A 22954-nucleotide genomic window follows, 5' to 3' on the forward strand; every position below is an offset into this window, starting at 1 on the left:
AAAAAAAAAAAAAAACCTATATAGTAAGAGTTGTCTTGAATTTAGAAGGGTCTCAGAAAAATATTTTTCAAATAATTATTTCCTGAAATAGTTTCATAAAATAGTATTTTTAAATTTTTAAACCTAAAAAGTCATGTAGCATGGCCAAAATTACTTAGAATAACATCAATACTTCACTTTTAGTATTTGAAGAGCTTAGACAATGACTGCAAATTAGGAGGAGACCATCATTTCCCCTGCTAGATAGGGTTATTGTCCCACTTTCGCATCAGTGAATTCCCAAGACTTAGCACAGAATCTAACACATAGAAGATATTCAATAAATCTTGTTTCCAAAAAGAAGGAAAGTAGGGAGGAGTGAAAGACAAGCTATTGAATTTAAATTCTAAACATTTCATATGCTCTTTTAATCTCGAAAATACTAACAGATTTTTAAAATAAAACTAATTTTTAAAAATCACTGTATAATCATGTATAATGCTATTCTTTGTATAATAAATGCTAATTACTATGTTTTTTAGGGACTACTGCAACTTTAACAGAGTCAGCATGTTATTTTAAGATAATATTCTTTAAGTCTAGGAAAAGAAAAACTTTGTCATTACTTGTCAAGAGTTTAGATGTATTGGTAATCATATTATAAACTGTTTTATAATCATTTAGAAACTCCTGATAAAATGCTACAAAGTTAATTGCTTGCTTTATGTGGATTAAGAAATAAGTACCATTTCATTTTCCCTAAGAACCCAGATCCTCTTTATAAGCCTGAAACACTTTTTCTTCTTAATATTTGTTACCAGGCTTGCTGAGGATTAAGAAGATCAAAGAAATGAAAAAGAAGAAAGGAAGCAAGGAAAAATGGAAGGAAGGGAGAGAGGGAGAAAAGTGGGGGGATAGGAGAGAAAGGAGAGGGAAAGAATAAGAATGAAAAAAGAGAGGGGAGGAAGAAGGAAGAGAAAAAAGAAGGCAAAGAGAGAGAGAAGGAAGAAGGAAAGTTGAGAGAGAGGAACCAACGCACCAAAAACGTTTTCTTCCTCTTTGAATAGAAATGTACACAATACACTAAATGCAGCTACTTGGAAAATGTAAATATTTAGAGAACATTCAGAGAATGGCTCTGGTGATTTGTGCTCCCTGAAATCACATTAAGTGAAACGTGGGTGCCATGCTATTTAATATACCTTTTTCCACACTAGGAATCACCTTGAGATCCTTCTGAATTTCGTAAACTCATTCAGTCCCCTGGAGGCTATTATAAAACATAAGTCAGTTTTTTATAGTTATTATATAGGCATCTACTTTTAGGTATGACACAAGCTATTTGAAATCTAATCATACCCGAATGCATTTGGCTAAATTAAAACTCTCCCTACCCTCTATGGGTTGTTTTTGATATAACTCACTTGCTTCACAGAAAAGCAACAAGAACAATGAGACAACAGCGACTTCAAGAGACAAGGACTTCCATTAGACAGCAAGGGCAGGTGAAAGAATGGGGGAGGATTCCGTGGCTCCTCTCCTCCCACCCATAGTCTTCCATCATAAACAGAGGCCCAGGGCGCTTGGAAAACAAGATGGTAGAGAGCAGAAAAGGGTAGGTGAAAGGATTTTAGGGCAAATAATCAAATGACTAGCACAGCAAAATATATGAAATTAAGGAAAGACATCAATAACCAAAGCGACCCAAGAGAATTGAAAACATTTGTTTACACAAAAATGTATACATGAATTTTTATAACAACGTTATTTACAGTATGCAAAAAGTAGAAATAACCCAAATGTCCATCTACTGAGGAATAGATGAACAAAATGTGGTATATCTATGTTATGGAATATTACTCCACAATGAAAATAAATAAAATACTGTTAAATGCTACACGAATGAATGAGCCTTGAAAATACAATAAAGGGAAAGAAGTCAAAAACAAATGGCCACATGTCATATGATTTCACATATATAACAGGTGTAGAGCAGGCAAATAAATCCACAAAGGAAAAAAATAGTTTAGTGGCTGACAGGGAATGGAGGAAGGGCGTCATTGGGACTAATTGTTAATAGATAAGGGGTTTCTTTGGGGAGTAATAAAAATGTTCTGGACTTGGTAGTAATGCTTACATGACATAGCAAGTACACAAAAAAACACTGAAGTGTGGGTGTGTGTGTATGTGTGAATATATATATATATATATATATATATATAGGGCTCGAGAGTATATATATATATATATATGGGTCCAGGACTCATAGAGCAGTTGGCATGTGGGAATCCAGAACCCCAACCACCGTGCCTACTGTTGGCCCCTACTTTTTTTCCTTGGGTTTTTTTCTTAGGGCATATATGCTCACTGAAGAGAGACAGAGAGAGAGAAAGTGAGAATTCACTCCCCAAGTGGATGGGCATGTCGCAATCCCTTCTCCTCCGTTCTCCTTTCAGGATTTCGGACATGCATGCACATGCACCTGGCATGATATTCAACCTGCCAAGACTGGAACTTGTACTAAGGTCAGCCATGTGGGAGTCTAGCACCTTAATCACCATGGGGTAAAGTATACATCTCAAGTGTATACTTTAAAATGGTGAATTTTTTAATAGTAAATTTTATTTCATAACCATATCTCAACTTTTAAAATATTAAAATGAAAAATGAGGTCAGTAAATACAAGAAGTAGGAATACCTAATAGGTCTTTATGATTTGGGTCAATACTCATTTATCTCTCTCTATGGTTGTTGGGTGGTAATTTGTTGTACAATGATATCAATACTGAAGGTAGTTCATTCTGGCTGAGAGAATGCAGTATAATTTTCAGGTTCCTAATCTCTAAATAATATATTTGAAGTACTTCTGCCACTGATTTACAAGCAACTAAGATGGCCAAGTCGTTTTTTCAGAAATTCATTGTAAGAGGTGGGGCTCTGGTAGTCATAAGTAAAATTAATACTTTCACAGTTTCACATGAGAAACTGCAGCACTACAAGTAAGTTTTCTCTTTTTTTCTTACCCAAGGTCTATTCAAGTCTCAAAGTTCCTACAATTTTTTTAATAAGAAAATAGCTGGGTAGGAATTGAAAATATAAATAATATAAGCATGTAATAGGGAAAAGAGAGAGAGGATCTGAGATGAGAAGAGATACAGATTCAAAGCTTGACAACAAATCAAACAAAGCTTTAAGACTAATCAGTGAATTCCAGTTGACCTGCTTGAGATAACTTCCCTGATGGGCCAAACAAACACTGCTCTAAACTCTGACAGATCTACCACATCTCTGTAACCCTCTCCACACTGCAGACATGCTGTCTGTGGCATAAAAAAGAAAATATCAACAAATTAAATTCAAGTTGCCTCAAATGTCTATCATAAGTGACAGCTTCTTAGAATAACACAATTTGGACTTAAAATGAATAGTTCTGTTGTGATCTAGATAAAGAAAATGTTGATATATGCTGTAATCAGTCACACTTGGGGTTAGATATGACTGCTATAAAATAGAACATCACTGCTCTAAGAAAGCATCTAACTTGATAAGAGAATAGTATGAATGATGTGCCTCTCTGAAAGTAAATGGTAAGCTTAATAAAGCTACTTTGATAGATAAAATTTTAAAAAGTTTAAAAGACAGCTTCTAACAACCATAAACAAAATAATTGTATAGATGTTAACTATAAGTGAAACACTAAAACTGAAACTTAACAAAAAGCTTTGTATTGTTCAAACAGCATAATTTTTTTCTCAGCATTTTTATTTCTATTTCTTTCTTTTCTTTTATTTTTTTATATATTCAATCACCTTAATTAGCTTATGAAGTGAATATTTCAATATGTGAGCATTTCTCCCTAGTCCAGTTGATTAAACTATAAAATATCTTAAACAGATAATACCACATTTCTTTGCTCCATCAATGCTTTGCCTCTGTATTTTTCTACTAAATGTCCTTCCTCAGGCCCCACTCTTCCACACACACTGTATCTGGTATTTACACCCATTTATTGTGTTTGTATATCCTTTAGTCAATCAGTTTCAGCCATAGAGTACAGACAACAGCATAAATTTTTCTTTTCTTCTTTTGGAGAGGTTTTTTTCACTATAGGGAGCATGCGTTCACCAGACAGAGAGAGACATAGAGACAGAAAGCGAGAAATCACCCCCCAGGGGGGATGGTCACGCCGCAATCCCTTCTCCTCCATTCTCCTCTTGGGCATGCACGCACACACACGTACACGCGCCCGGCGTGAGTTTTAAGCCACCAGGTCCGGGACACGAACCGCGGTCAACTACATGGGAGTCCAACGACATAGCCATTACGCTAACTGCTGGTTTCCAACAACAGCATAAATTTTTAACAGGACATTTATGAAAAAGCAAAATTAGATTAGAAAAATTACAACTTATGTCATACAGTTCAAAATGAACCCTCTAGCATAAAGGTCTATAACAGAAATCCTTAAAATCCCAAGAGGTAAGGATGCTTCCCTACAAAAATAATCCCATTACGTATTATAAGAAAGTTCTTGCCCCAGCACAATGAAGGTCAGAAGTTGTTGTATATTTTTAAAAACTAGTTAAAATAGGATATGTTTCACACACACACACACACACACACACACACACACACACACACACAGTGTTTTTAATTTGAAACATAAATATAAATATGAGGGGTCTTCAAAAAACTCACAGAAAATAGGTATTATGAAAAAGCTATGCAAATGCTTAAATTTTTTTTGCACCAAAATGAATTTGTATCTTAATTTCATTTTTCCACAAACATTTTGAAGCATCCCTCATATACACTCACTCATCTTTGGATGTAAAACTAAATCTATGCCTTTGAGTTTGAATCCTCTGATAAGAATTTTGTAACATCTTTCTCATGTGAACTTACAATGCAACACTTATAATTCCCTATTACCTTTGGAGTAAAATGAAAAGAAACTTAAATGGCACATGCAAAATAATCTCTATGTGATACTCAATTAGATTTGTATATTTTTTTCCAGCTCACTTGTGCATACTTATTTCAAAAATAATTTTTTCTACTTCGACCTTCCACAGATTTTCCCAATATTAAATAATTTTCTTTCCTGTCACATAGTCCATCACTTTTTATACTATTACATTACAGAATTATAATGAAAAGAATTACCATTCAAAGGATTAGGGGAGAAAGCTGCATCATCATAAGCACACAATCTTAACTGGTAGAAGCAGAACTGTCTACACGTATAGACCATCTACCTGATGCTCAGCATGCTTCCTGTGGGAATCAGTCAGTATCATTTACAGTGAAGCCTGTCAAGCAAAATTTAATTGAGTAAGACTAACAAGGAGAGGCTAGTTAACGAGACCTACACTGCACACCTACTCCATTGAAAGCAAAAGCTCATCAGGTAAAACAGATAAAAGCAATGAAAGAATAATCATCAGGTTGGAAAGCCAGAGGAAGAACTGCAAAGTTTCTACCAATGCCTACAGAACTCCCCTCTTCTGTCAGTTTCTTTTCCTGTGTCTTCATTTATCCACAGTCAACAGGGCTCCAAATATTATATAGAAAATTCTAGAAATAAACAACCCATTCGTTTTAAACTATGTCCCTCTTTGAGTGGAATGATGAAATCTCCTTCTGTGCACTCCATCCCAATCAAGAATGTGAATCATTTCTTGTCTAATGTCTCCATTCAGTTGACACTGGCACCGCACAATCACTTAGTAGCCATCTTGGTTTTTCAGATCAACTGTCATATATTTCTGTGTTTGTTTTACTTAATAATGGCCCCAAAAGCACAAGAGTAGTGATGCTGGTAGTTCTGATGTGCCAAAGAGACGCCATACAGTGCTTCTTTTATTCAATGAAATAGTGAAAGTTGCCAGTGTGGAGAAAATAATCACGCGCTGAGGCCTCTAAGATCTACGGAAAGTACAGATCTTCTGTTGGTAAAATTGTGAAGGAGGAAAAAGAAAATCATGCTAGTTTTACTGTCACATTTTAAACTGCAAAAATTACAGCCACATTATGTGCAGTTATAACAGAAAAGACATAAAATTTGTAGGTGGAAGCTATGAACAGAAAATGTGTTCCAACTGACAGTATCATGTTTCTCCAGAAAGCACTAAACCCTTACAAAGACTTCAGCAAGAAATCTCCTGAAATGAAAGTTTTATTAGTAAAACAAGTATTCTATTTTAATCTCTTACTGTACTTAATTTAAAAATTAAACTTTATTGGGAACCAGCAGTTAACGTAAGGGCTATGTCACTGGACTCCCACGTAGTCGCCCGTGGTTCGCGTCCCGGACCCGGTGGCTTAAAACTCATGCCGGGTGCGTGTGAGTGCGTGCCCAAGATCCCGAGAGGAGAATGGAGGAGAAGGGATTGTGGCATGACCATCCCCCCTGAGGGGTGATTTCTCGCTTTCTGTCTCTATGTCTCTCTCTGTCTGTCTGGTGGGTTTGCCTGTACAAAACAAGTCATCTCTCAGTATCAGTATCATTGTTTTGGTTTGCAACCCTAAAGCCTTCTACTTGGCCTTGTAAAGTGCTACCCCTTTTCCAAAATAAATAATGTCAAGAGTCTCCACACCAACCTCCAGAAGTTTGCTTTCTATCAGGTTGTCAGAAAAGTCATGACATATTTTTCTATGTTTTTCTATGTGAAAATGTGTCATGGCGTTCCCAATGACCCAATAGAAATGACACAATCTCCAATAAGCCATACTGATGGAAAGCCACATAAAAATGCGTCCACAGAGGGACGCACAGGGAGCTGAAAGAATCTACCTGACAAAAGATTCCTTGAAGTTCCTACTTAATCTAGAAGTCAGTAAAAATTCTAAGAAATCTTTTCAACAATCTGAAGTTTGGAACATTACCTTACCATTTCCATGAAAACTATAAAATACCTAGAATATCAAAATATATGGAAAATTTACCTTTATATTATAAAGATGTGTTATTTGCCACATATATTATTATTCTCAATTTTTCACAAGCGTCCATAAAAGAGGGTTCTGCTTCCAGCATAGATTTCCCCCAGTACTCTTAGTCTCTTTCCTGAGATCAGCATGTCCCACATAGGTGCTGCCCCATTATTGTGGACCCTGGAAAAGAACTGACCCTTGCGGCAGAGCCACTACTACCTACTGCAGCCAATGTGAGCAAGAAGGAAGCCTTTCTTGTAAACCATGAAAAGTACGAAGTTGTTTGTAACATGCCATACCACAGTGAGAAGCACTAATATAGCCACTATACATTAATAGAAGAGAGAGAATACAAAAAAAAACATGTTGATACGAGAACTATACCTTCTCACCATAAAGGAGTTCTAAACCAATAAATAAGATCATAGGTTCAGATCGGTGCTTCTCAAATTATCTACCGTGATGGACCAACTACCTTTTTAAAGTCAATTTACTATAGGCTAATATGTATATAAAATTAATAAAATTATTCGAAAATGAAAAGAGAAAAGACTTTCCAAGTTCAAACCCCAATTTTGTAGTATAATTCATAGATTCAAAAGAAATAAAATTACACTGTCAAATCACTATCAAAGTTTCTAAATGCTAAATAATATTTCTGACAATATCACTGCAAACAGATTATAATTAATGAAGACACAGTGGTCCACACAGTACCTTCTGAATAGCATGTTTCATGGAATGTGGGATGAAAAAAAAAATGGCTTTTCTGATCCTATAAACATCTTGGCAATTGTAAAACCAGACAAATTTGGTCCAGAAAACAGGTAAAAATCTCTTCAGAATCTTCCCCACTGTATAAAAATAAGTGTGGTTCTTCTTTTCATATAGGTTTAAAATTCAGTTTTTTGGTATTTTTTTCTTAAGTCTATCAATGATAGACATTTAGGTTATTTGAAAAGTGCCTAGCTCCCAGACTAAGTACTTCTAAATGAAATGTTCTCAGTTTTACTGAATAGGAACCCAATTATTTTATGTTGACATAAGGAGTTTACTGCCTTTTTCTCTTATTATCATCTAGATTCTGAAAACTAGCTAGTTCCCTTCACTTATTTAGCAACCTGAAATAAATATGATGTAGTACCCAAACTCTAAATATATGTTAAATCACATTTAATTTTCTGAAGAATGAGTCTTTGCTATACTGTAGATGATTCAACGTTTTAGAAATTCATCTCAAACCTTTAAAGTAGTTTCTGGTTTGCCCAGAAATATTTTGGGGTGATAAAATTCCTTTCCTGATGAATGTCATTACATATACAGTACCTTTCTGGGTTGCTCCAGTAGCTCCTAGCTGCTTAAGTCAAGTCATTAAATATGGCTTAAACAAAAAAAAAAAAAAAGAAAGAAAAGAAAAGTAAAAAGAAATATTGTTTCCTTTTTTCTCAAATAAAGCTAAATTTACATACTACATTTAAAGTAAAGTTGTGTTCCAGGTAGTTTAAAAAACATGGGTGGCAAAAGCAAGACCTGCCTCAGTTGGGTAAAACAGATACTAAATTATTTCACTTTTCCAGGCTCAACTGCCTTTTGAAATGAACAGTAATATTTTTAATAAGGAAAAGAAGACCACTACAAATAATAGCATTTTTCCCATCTTTCCTATTAAAATTATTATAGCACTGAAAAGCTATAAAATTTTTCATATCTGGGTTGGTCCAGTAGTCTAGTGGCTGTAGTGGTCTGATCCCACATGGCTGACCACGCAGTTGGAATACTGGCATCGGCAGTTTATAAAACATGCTGTGAGCAAGTGCATGTATGCCCCAAAGCCTAACAGGGTGGAGAAATCAAGGAAAAGTGATTGCAGCGTGACCACACTCTGTGGGGGCGGGACGAGGGTTGCTTTCTCCTCTCCCTGTGTCTTTGGCAGTCACATATACCCTCTGGCAAATAAAAAGACATCACCCTGACGATCTAGTTAGTACCAAGAGCAACCCAGTTAGGCAGTTAAGACAAACATTATTGTCTTTATTCCTGGATGAAAAACAGTGTTTGTAGAGCTCAACTGTGTTTTCAAATTTTAAGTCCTATCCTATTTTATTTTATACATAAATTCATGGTAATTTCTTTCTTAAAGATCAGTTATATTCTACTACACCCAATACTTAAAATATTTTTAGGTCAGTTGGCAGAAGAAAAAATATAATTAAGTCCTGAAAAAAAAATGTAGTGTTGTCAATTTCTAAACTGATTAGAAAAGGATGAAAAATACTACAATAATATGCTAAAGTATTTTGATTAGTGAAATAATTTTCCATAAAACAGAATTAAAGTCTAAACATTCTTTAATACAAACTTCTGAAAAAAAATCAGAAATAAGTGGTTAATCACTTGGATAAAAATTGAATTAAAATTTTTCTTTTTCAGGTTTATAAATATAAATAATAGTCCATTTATACATTAGCAGAAATAAGATTTTGTTTCTGGCTTACAACGTTCTATTTTATATTATATTTGGTGATTCAAATAAAAGGATGGGCACAAATGTCGTGTTTTAATTACACACACAGAGTGAATAGGTAGCAAGGGGGTGAATGGGGCTGGGTCCCACATGGGTCACTGAGAAATTCAAGTCCTGGAACCAGTACCTTGAAAAATACACCACGTACATGTGCATGCATACCCAAAATCCCAAGAAAAGAATAGAGAACGCATTGTAGCATGGCAATCCCCCTCAGGACTGCTTTCTGCTTTTTCACTTTCCCTCTCTCCCCTTCTCTTTAACTCTGTCTCTCCAGTGAACACACACACGCACAAAAAAAAAAAAAAAAAGAGAAAGAAAAAATTAAAATCAATAAATTATATATAAAGTTTCATAGTAAAAATATAAGTAAAATTATGTTACTTTTTAAATTGTTATCAATAGGTAAAAAAGCAATCATTTCTTTAGGTAATATTGCAAATACATATTAAGAAGTTAACCTTACTATGACATTAGATGAAAAGATAAGGAGTAGAATTCTTACAAATACTGTTGCAGTTAGAGAATAATTATATAGACTCTTCCAAATATACTGCTGTTTCAACTCAACAGTTGATAATATGACATCATATAAATACTATTAAATGCTTTTTAAAAACATGTAATAACATTACCAAAACCACCTAGAATAACATTTTAATAAATCTTCATTTAAATTTTCAATGAAAAAAATCTATTGTACTGTACATTCATTTTCTTTTCCTTTCAGTGTAGTACAAATTTAGACATTAGAAAACTTGCGGTACAATTTTCTAATCCAGTCCACCTGCACTGCTGCACAATTACCGTCACCACTTTGAGAGCCTGGAAGCCACGTGGATGGTCCAGTTTCAGTTCTCAGGCTGACCAGAGCAAGCTGGGCATGGTGGTACACAACTGCCCTCCTAGCTAATTAGGGAATAGAAGCATTAGGATAGCAAGGCAGGGAGACCCTGCCAAAATACCTATTTCTGTCTCTCTATTTTCCTCTATCTCCATCTCTCTCTCTCATAAAGGAAAGATTTTCTACTGATAATTCAGCCTCCAGACCACAAACTTGAGTGGAGAGGCAAGGGGGCCTTCAGAAGACACCTTCATGGCTCCTGAGAACTAGTGATTTCAGGGAAAAAAGAAATGAAGATTTTCTACTGATAATTCAGCCTCCAGACCACAAACTCGAGTGGTAGGAGCTCCTTCAAGCCTTCTCTGCCTCTGTCTCTGTCTTCTCATGTTTTTGTAATTTTTCTTTTTAAAATTTTTTAAGGTAAAGCATTTTCTCAGCTTTCAACCGCTCCATCCCCTTTATCTTGTTAATAATCCCCTCTCCTCCTCCCAACCCTCAGAAGACACCTTCATGGCTCCCAAGAACTAGTGATTTTGCAAGACACATTTGGATGACGCATGCTTTTCTAATTTTTGCTTTTAAGAAAAAATATTTTTTTTTTAGTTTTCTTAGCTATTTTCTTCTCTTTTTCTCTATTTCTTGGTTGTTTTTGTTGCTGTTGTTTCTCCCTCTGTTTCCTGTTCTGCATGCTCCTGGAGGCTCAGATTGAAGTTCAAGTTTGGGAAGAAACACACCATCCATCAGATGACTAGAAATCACTGCAGGGCCACAAGAAATATGTGAAAGCAAGAGAATACCTCTCCTCCAAGGGAAAAGAATAACTCTTCTTCATCCACAGACAGTTCAATGAAAATCATGGAAATGTCTGATAAAGAACTTAGAATATTCATAATGGCAAAGCTAACAGAGATGGAAGAGAAGAGACAATGAACTGCAGAAGAGAAAGGAGGAAGGAGCTGATGAGTTCTAGGAGGTAAGGAAATTCTTGCAAGATCTAAAAGAGGAATTAAACACTTTACAAAAGAATCAAATGGAACTGTTAGAGATGAAGGCTATAATACAGGAAGTCAAAATCTCCCTGTAAAGTATTAAAAGCAGATTAGATCATAGAGAAAATACAATCTCAGATGTAGAAGAGAAAATTGCTAGCCTAGAAAAATCCACCAAGAAGACTGAGAAAATTGCCCAAAAATTTGAGGATAATATATGAGAAATACTAGGTAAGATACCATCAAACATCCAAATATCCAGATAATTGGCATCACAGAAGGCAAAGAAACTCATAAGGGCATTGATAATCTAATTCATGAAATCCTGCAAGAAAACTTTCCAAACCTAGACAGCGTCTCAAAGATCTAGTCCCAAGAAATACAAAGGACCACAAATAGAGCCAACCCAAGAAGATCTTCTCCAAGACACATCATAGCCAGACTGACCAAAACCACAGACAAAGACAAGACACTAAGATTGGCAAGAGAGAAAAACAGCAAGTTACCTACAATGGATATTCCATCAGACTAACAGCAGACCTCTCAGTGGCAACATTGCAAGTGAGGAAAGAATATAAAAATATATTCAAAGTGTTAAGGGAAAAGCAGTTTCAACCAAGAATACTATACCCTGCCATATTATCCTTCAGATGGGAAGAAAAGACAAGAACATTTGCAGATAAATAAAACCTGAAAAAATTTACCAGCACCAGACCAGATCTCCAAGGTGTTCTCAAGAGAGTGCTATGTCAGAAAAATTAAATGCAAACACACAGAAATAAGAGTTCAAAAACTAAGAAAATGGCCAACTTAATCATAGGGACAAGTTAGGAGTTGAATATTATATCCCAGAATTCAATAGAGAAGATCAAACCACAGGATAAGACAGATTGAGAACATGAGACTAAACTGGTGAAATAGCATTCTGTGACTTTTGACTAAAATACTGTTGCTTTTCTTCTAGGCTTTCTTGTCCAATTTTAAGAGTTTTTGTCCTGTCTTGAGATGTCAATAGGTTCACATACCTACTATTTGAACAGAATTCTAACCTGTTTCCAGGCTTTTAAGTTTTTAGCAAATTTCCTTACCAATTCAAAACTGCTTTTCTTGAAATTACCAGCTGAACTTGATATTGAAAGTAGTTTGATTATTTAAAAAATTGTGTGATCAATAAAATGTAGTGGGAAAAGGAATGGAAGACAACCGTAGACACCAGAGATAGTGTGAGAAGAGGGTGGGAAAGGGCAGAGGGTCAGACATAGAGGTAAATATATATATAACTAGAAATGAAACATTATTAAAGATAACATACATGATTAAGCCACTATACAGTATATTCTGGATGGGAAACCACATATTGTATGCTATGACGATGATTAGGGGATGAATGTAAATTAATTAATTTAAAAAAAAAGTTTCAGGAGGAAAAAAAAAAACATGAAAACTGTTTTTCTTGAAATTAAAAAAATGCATATTTGATGTCTGCAGTAAGCTATAAAGCCCCAGCTAGGTGCTACTTTATAGTATGCTCATTCTACTCACTGAGGTTTATGCCTAAAGTCAGACTTGTGTTCATGGATATGTATATATCAGCTGCGCTTGCTATTGGAAATAGATTAATTAAGTTCATTAGTGAATCAATAAAATGGAGGGAAAAGGCATAGAAAGCAACCATGGATACCAGAGACAGTGTGGGAGGAAGGTGGGACATGGGAGAGGGTGAGAGATAGAAAATCAATCAAGGATGGTTAAAAAAAAAAAAAAAAAAAAAAAAAAAAAAAGCCCAAATTAAAAAAAGAAAAACAAACAAACAAAAAATGTGAACAGTGTATAGTACCCCCAACTGGACTGGCTGAAGGGTATTCATGTTGGAAAATTCACTTTATAAGCTAAGTGATGTATAGTGATTGAATGTGCAAAAGAAATTAAAATAAAATATATTTAAAAAGGAAAAAAAAAACACTAAAAAAGAAAAAAAAAGAAAAGAAAATGTGAATTTCATGTAAATAGGGGCAAAACAAAATACTGAATCCCCTAATTGTATTTTTTTAAGGTATGGTTAATTCAGTATAGTTATTTAAGGATATATTTTCAGGCAGATTATTATCATCTTCAAAATTCTGTGTTCTATAAAGACATATTGACTTAGTGTCCACATGTACATTTTTTCCGCAAAGAAATCTTTTAAAAGCATCATAGGCCTCCAGTTTTGGTTCCACTCTCAATTTTCAAGTTTTTTTGTTTTTGCTTTTGTTTTTTTCTTTTAAAGTCAAAGTTCTTTAACAGGAAAAAACTGAGATTCCCTTACACAAAGAGACCCTGAGACCATATAACTCTGAGCACATATTGAAAGCTGGTGAATCACAGTTAATGGGATTCAGTGTGTGAAAACTTAATTGGACAATAGGATTGAGAGGTGGAGTCTTTGCGATGTCATTAGGAGTAAGGTCAACAGAGTAGGGACCCCATGATTGACTCATTGTCACTTAATAAAGAGATAAAAGCAAGACAGAGACATGGACAAAGTTATTCTTACTCTTCTCAAGCTCTTACCATCTGATACCCAGAGATGTCTCAGGTCTCTCTAGAATACAGTCATGTCATCCACTAGCAAGAAGGGAGACCCTCATAAGGTGCCACACTTTCACCCTGGACCTCCAAAACTGTAGACTCTATTCTTTTTTTTTTCTTTGGAGAGGTTTTTTGCTATAGGGTGCGTGCGCTCGCCAGACAGACAGAGAGAGACATAGAGACAGAAAGCGAGAAACCACCCCCCGGGGGGGATGGTCACGCCATCCCTTCTCCTCCTCCTCTCGGGATCTTGGGCATACACACACATGCGCCCAGCGTGAGTTTTAAGCCACCGGGTCCAGGACGTGAACCGCGGTCAACTACGTGGGAGTCCAGCGACATAGCCATTACGTTAACTGCCGGTCCCCTAGACTCTATTCTTATAAACCACCAGACTTGAATTTTTCTGTTAACAAAACAATAAACTAGAACAGCAAAGATTAACACGGCTCTATCTGAAAAGTCGGATATTTATTTGTAATCACTGATCTTTATATAGTTCAGTACATGAAATATAACAAGTCTGTATCTTAAATAGGTAAATGAAATACTACTACTGATTTCAAGTCTTTCAAAATACTTACTGAAATCTCCAGTAAGAAATACTCCTTCTGCTCCTGGGGCCCACTCTTTGCAGTATACACCACCATCAGCACATCTGTGCACGCCGAATGATTCATAGCCTCTGGAAAACTTATCAATGCCACCTTCATTCTCCCCAATGGTGCTCAGAATCTGGCTAAAGTGCTTATACCTTTGAAAAAGTGCAAAAGAAATAGGTTAGAAAACTAAGAGGTAAAAGATACTATAATTAAGTAACTGCTTTAGTCTTACTCACCAAAACTAAAAACAAAACAAAAACACCAACAAAAACAAAACCAAAACATAATTAGGCAGAAAAAATATGAACAATTTCATTTATCGGTAGAAGTTATCAAGAAGGATAAAATCACTCTTTGTTGTTTAAGTTTGTTTAATATTTTTCCTATGAGCAAGAGACAAAACCCTCAACAAGGTTGTAACACCTCAATCTATCCCCGGTTTTAGCCTGTCTCAGATAAAAGGCATACATACTAAAGTAGGTCAACAGCCATGAACATGGATGGAACACTCCTAGGTGGATCGCCTTGTAGTGTCATGTTTTACTGCTGTGTCATCATCTGCCCCGCCACCGCCACTGCTTTTCCTAATCACTCTTTTTTTTAAGTCTTTGTCCTAGGTGTGTGTAATACTGTAGAGACTCAGAGAGAGACAATGAAAAAGAAAGTGAGAAATCACCCTCCCAAAGGGGGGATTGGTAATGGCCATGCCATTGTTCTTCTCCGTTCTCGTCTCAAAATTTTGGGCGCATATACTCCCAGTGTAATTTTTAAGCTGCCGTTTCCTAAACTCTGACTTCGGTTGGTCATGTGGGAATCCAGACCCTTAACCACCATGCCACCTGCTGACCCCTTTTCTACTCATTCTTATGTCACATAAGTCAAATTAATACACCCAGCATTTCCTATAATTTTAAATATTTTGAAATAAGAGAGAAAATGTTATGGCTGTGTTATTCCATGTATTTTTAAAATACCAGCAAACAGGAACTTCCATGTCAAGGCAGTATTATTAAGAGAATGAATCCCTTCCTCTCTCTCCTTTGATTCTTAAGAAAATGAAAATAAGATACTCAAAATCCAGCAAGAAAAATAAAAGTACCCTATACAAAGTTCAGCAAATTTTTTTCTACAAAGAAACAAAGGTTAACTATTTTAGGCTTTGCAAGCCATATGGTCTCTGTCACTAGTGCTCAAGTGTGTCTCTGAAGCGTGGAAAGAGCCACAGACATGTTAATGAATGGGAGTGGTGCTGTTCCAATAACACCACATTTACAAAATCAGGTAGCAGTCAAACTTGGCCTGCAGGGTGCAGTTTATGTGGCCCCGCACTAAACAACTAAGCATGGCAAGAACATACATCATGTCAACTACAGAAGCCTGTGGCCGCAAGAAGAAAAAAATTCTTGAGCAGGACCAAGAACAACAAATGGCTACTCCTGACCCTCTCCCATTCAGCTGGGATTTGGTACTGGTACACACACAATACTACCTATTTTAATTTATATCCACTACATCTGGGTAGAAGCAAACTAAGAAGAAATTATTATGACTGGAGAAGTAAACCATGCGACAGGTGCTGTCTGTCAGAAGTGAAAGTTCAATAACTACGGGATGATTTGAGCAGTGCCAATAAACTCTGTATGTCCCTAGACTCTAGGGAGTTGAGTACTGATTCCCAAAAACATGAGTAAATCTAGGTAGGAAACACAGAAGGAACTTACAAAATTGACAAGCTAACTAATGAAGTTCAGCTTAGCCAAACAGAAAAAATATTCTTTCTACGAATGTTTACACTATACAGTAACTAAACTAAAAATAAGTTTGAGGACCAGCAGTGGCCTGGTGGTTAAGAGAGTTGATGCTACATGGCCAACTGCACAATTAGAGTCATGGACCCAGCAACCTGAAGAACATGCCGGGCACAAGTACATGCATGCCCAAAATCCCCAAAGAAGAGAGAAAATGAGAAAGGATTCCACTGGGACCATGCCCGATGTCAAGTGCTTTCTCCCTCTCCCTCTTTTTCACTCTCTAGCAAGCACATGTGTCCTCTGGCAAATTAAAGCAATAAAACAATTAATTTGGGCCAGTTCCATGGCACAGTGGTTTTGTACCATGCACAGGAACTCACATGGACAAAAGGGGTTCAAATCCTAGCCTATCAGCTAAACACAGCTTGATCTCACATGCCCAGGATACTAATAGCAATATATAATTGAAGAGGAAAAAGTCTGTGGTGTGATAAGGCCCCACTGGGGGAATGCTTTCTCTCTTTCTCTCTCTCTCTCTCTCTCTCTCTCTCTCTCTCTCTCTCTTGCATATACTCTTCATCATGACTAAATAAACTTGGGGCAAGCAGGTGGCATGGTGATTAAGGCACTGGATCCCACAAGGCTGACTCTGCAGTTTGAGTCTTAAGTTCAGTTGCTTGAAAAACACACCAGGCACCAGTGCATGTGTGCCTCAAATCCCACCCTGCAGCTGGAGAAATTTGTTAGGCATTGTGCCCAAATCCTTAGAGGATGATGAAACAGAGAAGGGACTGCAACCTAGCCAAGCTACATTTAAAAGTGCTTTCTTTCCACCTTCTCTCTCCTTTCTCTCCCCTCTCTCTCTGGGGAACAGAGACACCCTCTGGCAAAAAACAAAATGAAACAAGATAGTAAGTTGATAATTCTAATGTCTTGAAAGAAAAAAAGAAAACTACTTTTTACTTAAAATTGTCTATCTACACACACAGAGGAATGGACAGGCATTGCCGGCATGTGGCTGAGCACTGCCTCTTTGAGTACATAACCATGGCTAGACTTGTGGAACTGAGTAAATATGACCACAGAGAAGTGATTTCAACTGGCAAAGTAAAAATATTATCATGAAGAAAAGGAGACAAGTGAAAGGAAGATGGAATTTTACAACAGAGTCTACACTCAACACTGACTAAAATGTAAGGTCGACTATACACTTTTTAATCTCTGTTAGTATTTAGGGAATAAGATCTATTAAGGTAAAGAAAGTTGTATATGAACGTCAACGATTTCTTTCATTTCTCTTCAGTTTCATTGTTTAAAATAAAATTAACTCAAGTTTAACACATATTGAACTCAAGTTTCATTATTTTATTTCTACCTATCAAGCTCTTTTCTATCTTTTCAACCATAAATAAGCATGTTAAAATACCAAGAATGGGGGATAGCAGATGGAGTAATGGTTACATTGCTGGACTCCCATGTTTAGATTCCCAGATCCATCAGCTTAAAACCCATGCCAGGTATGTATGTGTGCATGTTCAAGATCCCGAGAGGAAAATGAAGAAGAGATGGCTGTATAGCCATTTCCCCTAGGGGGTGATTTCTCACTTTATGGCTATATGTTTCTCTCTGCCTCTGGTGAGCACACGTGCCCTATAGCAGAATCCATGAATAGAAAAGGCTTACAGACTGAAGGCTAATAGTTTTATTTCCAGAAATTTATACTTTGGATATATCACATAAGGAAGCAAAGACATCTATATTTACAATGATATTTATTCATTCTGGCATTAATTATACTAGCAACTCATATAAAATTGCTACTTATTCAACAATGGGAAATTGGTTGAGTAAACTATGGAATCTCCAAACAATAAATTACACCACAGCCATTAAGAAGAATAGATATGGCCAGCCCCACAGCCTAATTATTAAGGAATCTGGATCTCATATTGTCTACTACTACAGTTCAAATTCCATCCCTGGCAGCTTGAAAAACACTCTGAGGGCATATGCACATGCCCAAAATTCCAACATGATGGAGAAATGGGAAGAGAAGGAATTACAGCAGGAGCATGCCCCATTGCAGGGTGCTTTCTGCCTCTCTCTCTCCCTCTTTCTCTCTCTCCTCTTTCTCACCCTTCTGGCAACTAACAATGAAGAATGAGGAGGAATGATGCATGCTGATGTGGAATCATGTCCATGACAATCCCGTCTAACTTATGGTCCTTATTCCAGGGGACACAAACTGAACCATCCACCATCCACCACTGAGCAAGTATCATAAATATGAGGGGCTGGCCCCACATAAGAAACAGATGTGAAAATCTGATGACAAAACCACCAATGAGGTTGGAGAGTATGGAGAAAGATAGAAACTCTTTTGAGACAGAAATACAAACCCCACCTAAAAAGAACAGCTTCTATTTAATAGTTACAGCCCATTGATATAAAGCATCCTTTGCCCAATCAGGTAATTATTCAAAGACAGAAAAAAAATTACAGATTTTTTTTTATGAACTCACCCTAATTTAAACATTGGCAATACTTCAAAATACTTAAAATACTGACTTAGACAAACAAACAAGACTACAGATCCCATATGATATGTGAACTCGTTAAGTCCTATGAGAAAAATACTGTTTGTTCATTTTAAAGTTTATGCATCTAGTCAATGACTGAGAAAAAGAGATGCAGCAGCAGCCCCAGCAAAGTCTTAGACCACAATTCTCCCCAGCCTTTACCAGCACCAACCATGGACACATGCATGCCTGGCACAATCAGGAGTTCTCCACACTTGAACCAGGAACCCTTCCATATGGATCTACCTGGCTGTGCACCCTAGGTTACTGCTGTTCCACTGTTTGGCCCCTTGACTGGTTGGTTGTTTTACCTCCTCTAGATATTGATCAGCAATGATCCTTGGTATACAGAAACTCAAATCCATATTAAACGACATACATAATCATGTGTAACAGATGATCAAATAGTATAGAAAAACCAACAAGTTGACTTAAAGCAAAACACACACACACGCACACACACATGTTATCATAATACAAGGAAAAGTACTTATTTTTTAAAAGGTATAAACTTTGGAGGATTAAATAAATATGGTAATCATTTTATTATCAATGTGGGTATAATACTTTAATTTTTATAGATTTATTAAGTTTAAGTTTAAAAAATAATCTCTCTTAAGAAGCTACATAGGATATGTTCAAATGTCCTGTTTGGCAAAATTTCAATAAAAACAGGATTACAGCAGGATATTACTTTTAACTAAATATCTTGACTTCCTTCAAGGTCAGCCCTATAGCTTCTGATACAGAAATACACATTCTACTTTGAAATCACTGTGGCTGAAAAAAGAAAATGCCTGAGGATACAGCAAGCTCATCATGCCTGTGCCCTCTCCTACTACTGTCATCTCTCTTAATATTTTTCTATGAATTTATGGGATATTTAAAACTAGGTCAAATTTTTTGGCAACCAAAAACATAAAGTGAAGAAAGTGTAGGAACTAGTATTTTGTACAGAAATAAGGAACTGCTGTAAATATTATCTGATTTGATCAATGTTTTTAATCCTCTTTTCACAAAGGAAGAGATAAAGACACAAATAAATATGTAAGTTATCCAAGGTCAAGATGGTAATAAGCAATAGAGACACATCATCATTAATCACAAAAGGTATGCTTTAAGTAAAGTCTCAAATTAAGCCATATCTCTCTTTTAAAGAAATTCTTTTATGTTTTACTTTTAAGGCCATTAATCTTATCATTAAAAGAATCAATGCAGAAAAATAATATCTTGGTCTCCAGAAATAAAGTTGGGATTTAAATGTGCTTTGTTACATACTGTATGTGACCTTGAACAAGTCACTTAACCTCTTTCTTCCTTATTTCTTCTTCTGTAAGTCAAGGAAACCTTCTATGCTGTGAGGAAACCAGGAAGTCACAGTTAGAGCCCTTCCCACAGTAGCCACAGAGTGTTCAATTAATGACTGCTGTAATGTTTTTCACCTGCTGGAGGAAATGCCACTTTTTAATCAATTTTATTTAATTTATATACTTGTCAAGATTTTAATGTATGTGTTATTAACAAACATTAATACTCTTCCTCTCAGACTCCAAAATTGTTTGAGAATCCTTTCATATTTTTTGTGCTTAAAAATTATAAATATAGGCATACTAACAAACACACATACTAGATATTCCATTTAGATAGAAATGTATGAATTATAGGGACGTTTTGGGGGAAAACTAAGTAGATTCGATTGAGCAAGAAAAAAGAAATAGTTGCTCTAAGGAAGTAGTAGGAGATAAGTATGGGAAAATACAGAACAGGCTCATTTCTTTCTCTCCAGGAAGACAGCTCATCCAAGATCAGGACTGAAGCACTAAGAGCACTCATTTCAGACAGGGTCATAAACTCAGAAGATATGTTGAGAGAAAATGTATCATGCCTTATCTGGAAATATCTTGGATGTAGAATTCATTCTCAAGTGGACCTGAAACCTAAGGAACACATGAAGGAAATTCCTTCCTTGTTAGTTTACATTTTGAGATTTTAATTTGTTATCCACCTTCTAAGGGATATTTAGATCAAAGGCAAGAAAAGGCACTGAGTGGGACCAGCAGATGGCATAATGGTTACATTGCTGGATTCCCATGTAGTCAACCACAGTTTAAATCTCAGACCTGGCAACTTAAAACTCACCCCAGGCAAGTGTGCGTCTGTCCCTGATTCTGCGAAAACGGAAGAGAAGAGATTGTGGCGTGGCCACCCCCCCTGGTGAGGGGGTGATTTCTTGCTTTCTGTCTTTCTCTGTCTCTGCTCTCTGCTCTGTCTCTCTGGCAAGTACTTACGCCCTATATCAAAACGCTCTTACTCTAAAAAAAAAAAAAAAAGAAAAGAGAAGAAAAAGAAAAAGCACAGAAGTAAAAGCTCAAGTGGAATGTGGAATGTCTTATAGCTAAAAGAAGGGAAATAAGGCTAAAGGAAGAGGTGAAGTTGTTTTTGTAATTTTTTTAAGAAAAAAAGAGCTTTTAATCATTTGTTTTTTAAATTTTTCCAGAGAGTACATGCACTAACTGGAGAGAGACATAGAAAGACACACCAAGAGAGATAGAAAAGGCTAGAAAGTAGACCCACTGAGAACAGAAAACGCTCAATCGCTTTCTTTCATTTCTCCCTCCTTGTGGGATGTTGGGCATGCATTCACTCATGCTTGGCATGTTTCTTGCTTGCCAGGTCCAGGAATAGAACTGTTCAATTAGTCAGATGGAACCTAGACACTGTAACCACCATGACACAGGTTGTCTCTTTTTAAACATTCTTTAAAAGACTTCAGGTGTCTGATATAAACCTTCTTCTGTAAACACAAAGTAACCAGAATATACAAAATTATCTATACAAAGGTTATGCGTTTGAGAAGTTAAAGTGACTATTTTATGTTCTTCAGTCAAAGGAAGTACTCAACAACAATAAAAACTCAACATTTTTATTACAAGGTAAAAATATTCATTGTGTACTAATAATTCACTTATATAAAACAGATCCTTCCCTGAACATGTTCATCAGTCCAGTGGAAAAGACTGTTCAACTCAGGACAGGACAGTGCTGAGATAAGCAAATGTTAACAGAAGAATGAGCAAGACATCAGGAAGAGCTAGTGGCTCTGACTGATAGAAGGGGAGATTAGAGAAGGCTTTAGCTAAGCTGGCAGTTGTGCTACATCTTAAAGGATGACTAGCATTTTTTGACAGCTTCAGAGAAAAGAGAGAGAAGGGAATAACATCTATAAAAATTAGTTGGTTTTTGTCTACCTGACAACTAGCTACATGTAGTCAGAACGGGATTGTAGAAGAATCCAACAGCCAGTCTAGATGGACAGGATTATTTTTTAGCCAGATAATACAGTAAAGAAAGAATTTAAAAACCCTTAGAGACTCTTAAAAGAGATAACTGGGGACCAGCAGTTGACATAATGGCTATGTCGCTGAACTCCCATGTAGTCGACTGCAGTTCGAATCCTGGACCCGGTGGCTTAAACTCACACCAGGTTCATGTGCGTGCTTGCCAAAGATCCTGAGGGGAGGATGGAGGAGAAGGGGTTGCAGCATGTCCCTCCCCCCTGGAGGGGGGGGTAATTTTTTGCTTTCTTTCTCTCTGTCTCTCTCTTTCCGGTGAGCGCATGCATCCTATAGCAGAAACCTTTCAAAAAAAAAAAAAAAAGAGAGAGAGAGAGAGAGATAACTGATATGTTCAGAGTCATTATTGAAATAAGGGAGCAGCCTGAAGGTTGAATTTTGCTAGGTACATGGAATAACGGAGTCTTTTTTAAATAGGCAATTATAGGGTCCAGTAGATTGCATAATGGTTATGTCACTGGACTCACACATAGTTACCTGCAGTTTGAGACCCAGATCCAGCAGCTTAAAACTCATGCTGGGCATGTGCACATGCATGCCCAAAATCTCAAGAGGAAAATGGAGAAGAAGGAATTGTGGCATGGCCATCTCCCTGAGGGCATGATTTCTCACTTTCTATTTCTCTCTCTCTGTCTTTCTGGCGAGTGCACATGCCTTACAGCAAAAATCTCTCTCTACAAAAAAATAAAATAAAAAATAATAAAAATAAATGGGCAATTATAATCATGGCGTAGCCAGCTGCAGTGGTACAAGCTGGATGAGAAGGCATCACAGCATGGAACTGAAGCTGTATGGGACGCCCAGATTCATTTTCTGCTCCAATCTA

At 36.4% G+C, this 22954-nt stretch overlaps 1 protein-coding gene across 1 annotated transcript in view; it reads right to left on the reverse strand.

The window, feature by feature from the left end:
* LOC102498438 (1,4-alpha-glucan-branching enzyme) overlaps nt 1–22954 on the reverse strand; it is a 162657-nt gene that overhangs the window by 83999 nt on the left and 55704 nt on the right. Inside the window, exon 3 of the mRNA XM_014593390.2 lies at nt 14428–14597. Coding sequence (XP_014448876.1) covers nt 14428–14597 — 170 coding nt within the window. The remainder of the gene's footprint in view (nt 1–14427; nt 14598–22954) is intronic.

The sequence above is a fragment of the Tupaia chinensis genome, unplaced genomic scaffold (assembly GCF_000334495.1).
Source record: "Tupaia chinensis unplaced genomic scaffold, TupChi_1.0 Scaffold140508_1, whole genome shotgun sequence".
Lineage (NCBI taxonomy): Eukaryota > Metazoa > Chordata > Mammalia > Scandentia > Tupaiidae > Tupaia > Tupaia belangeri.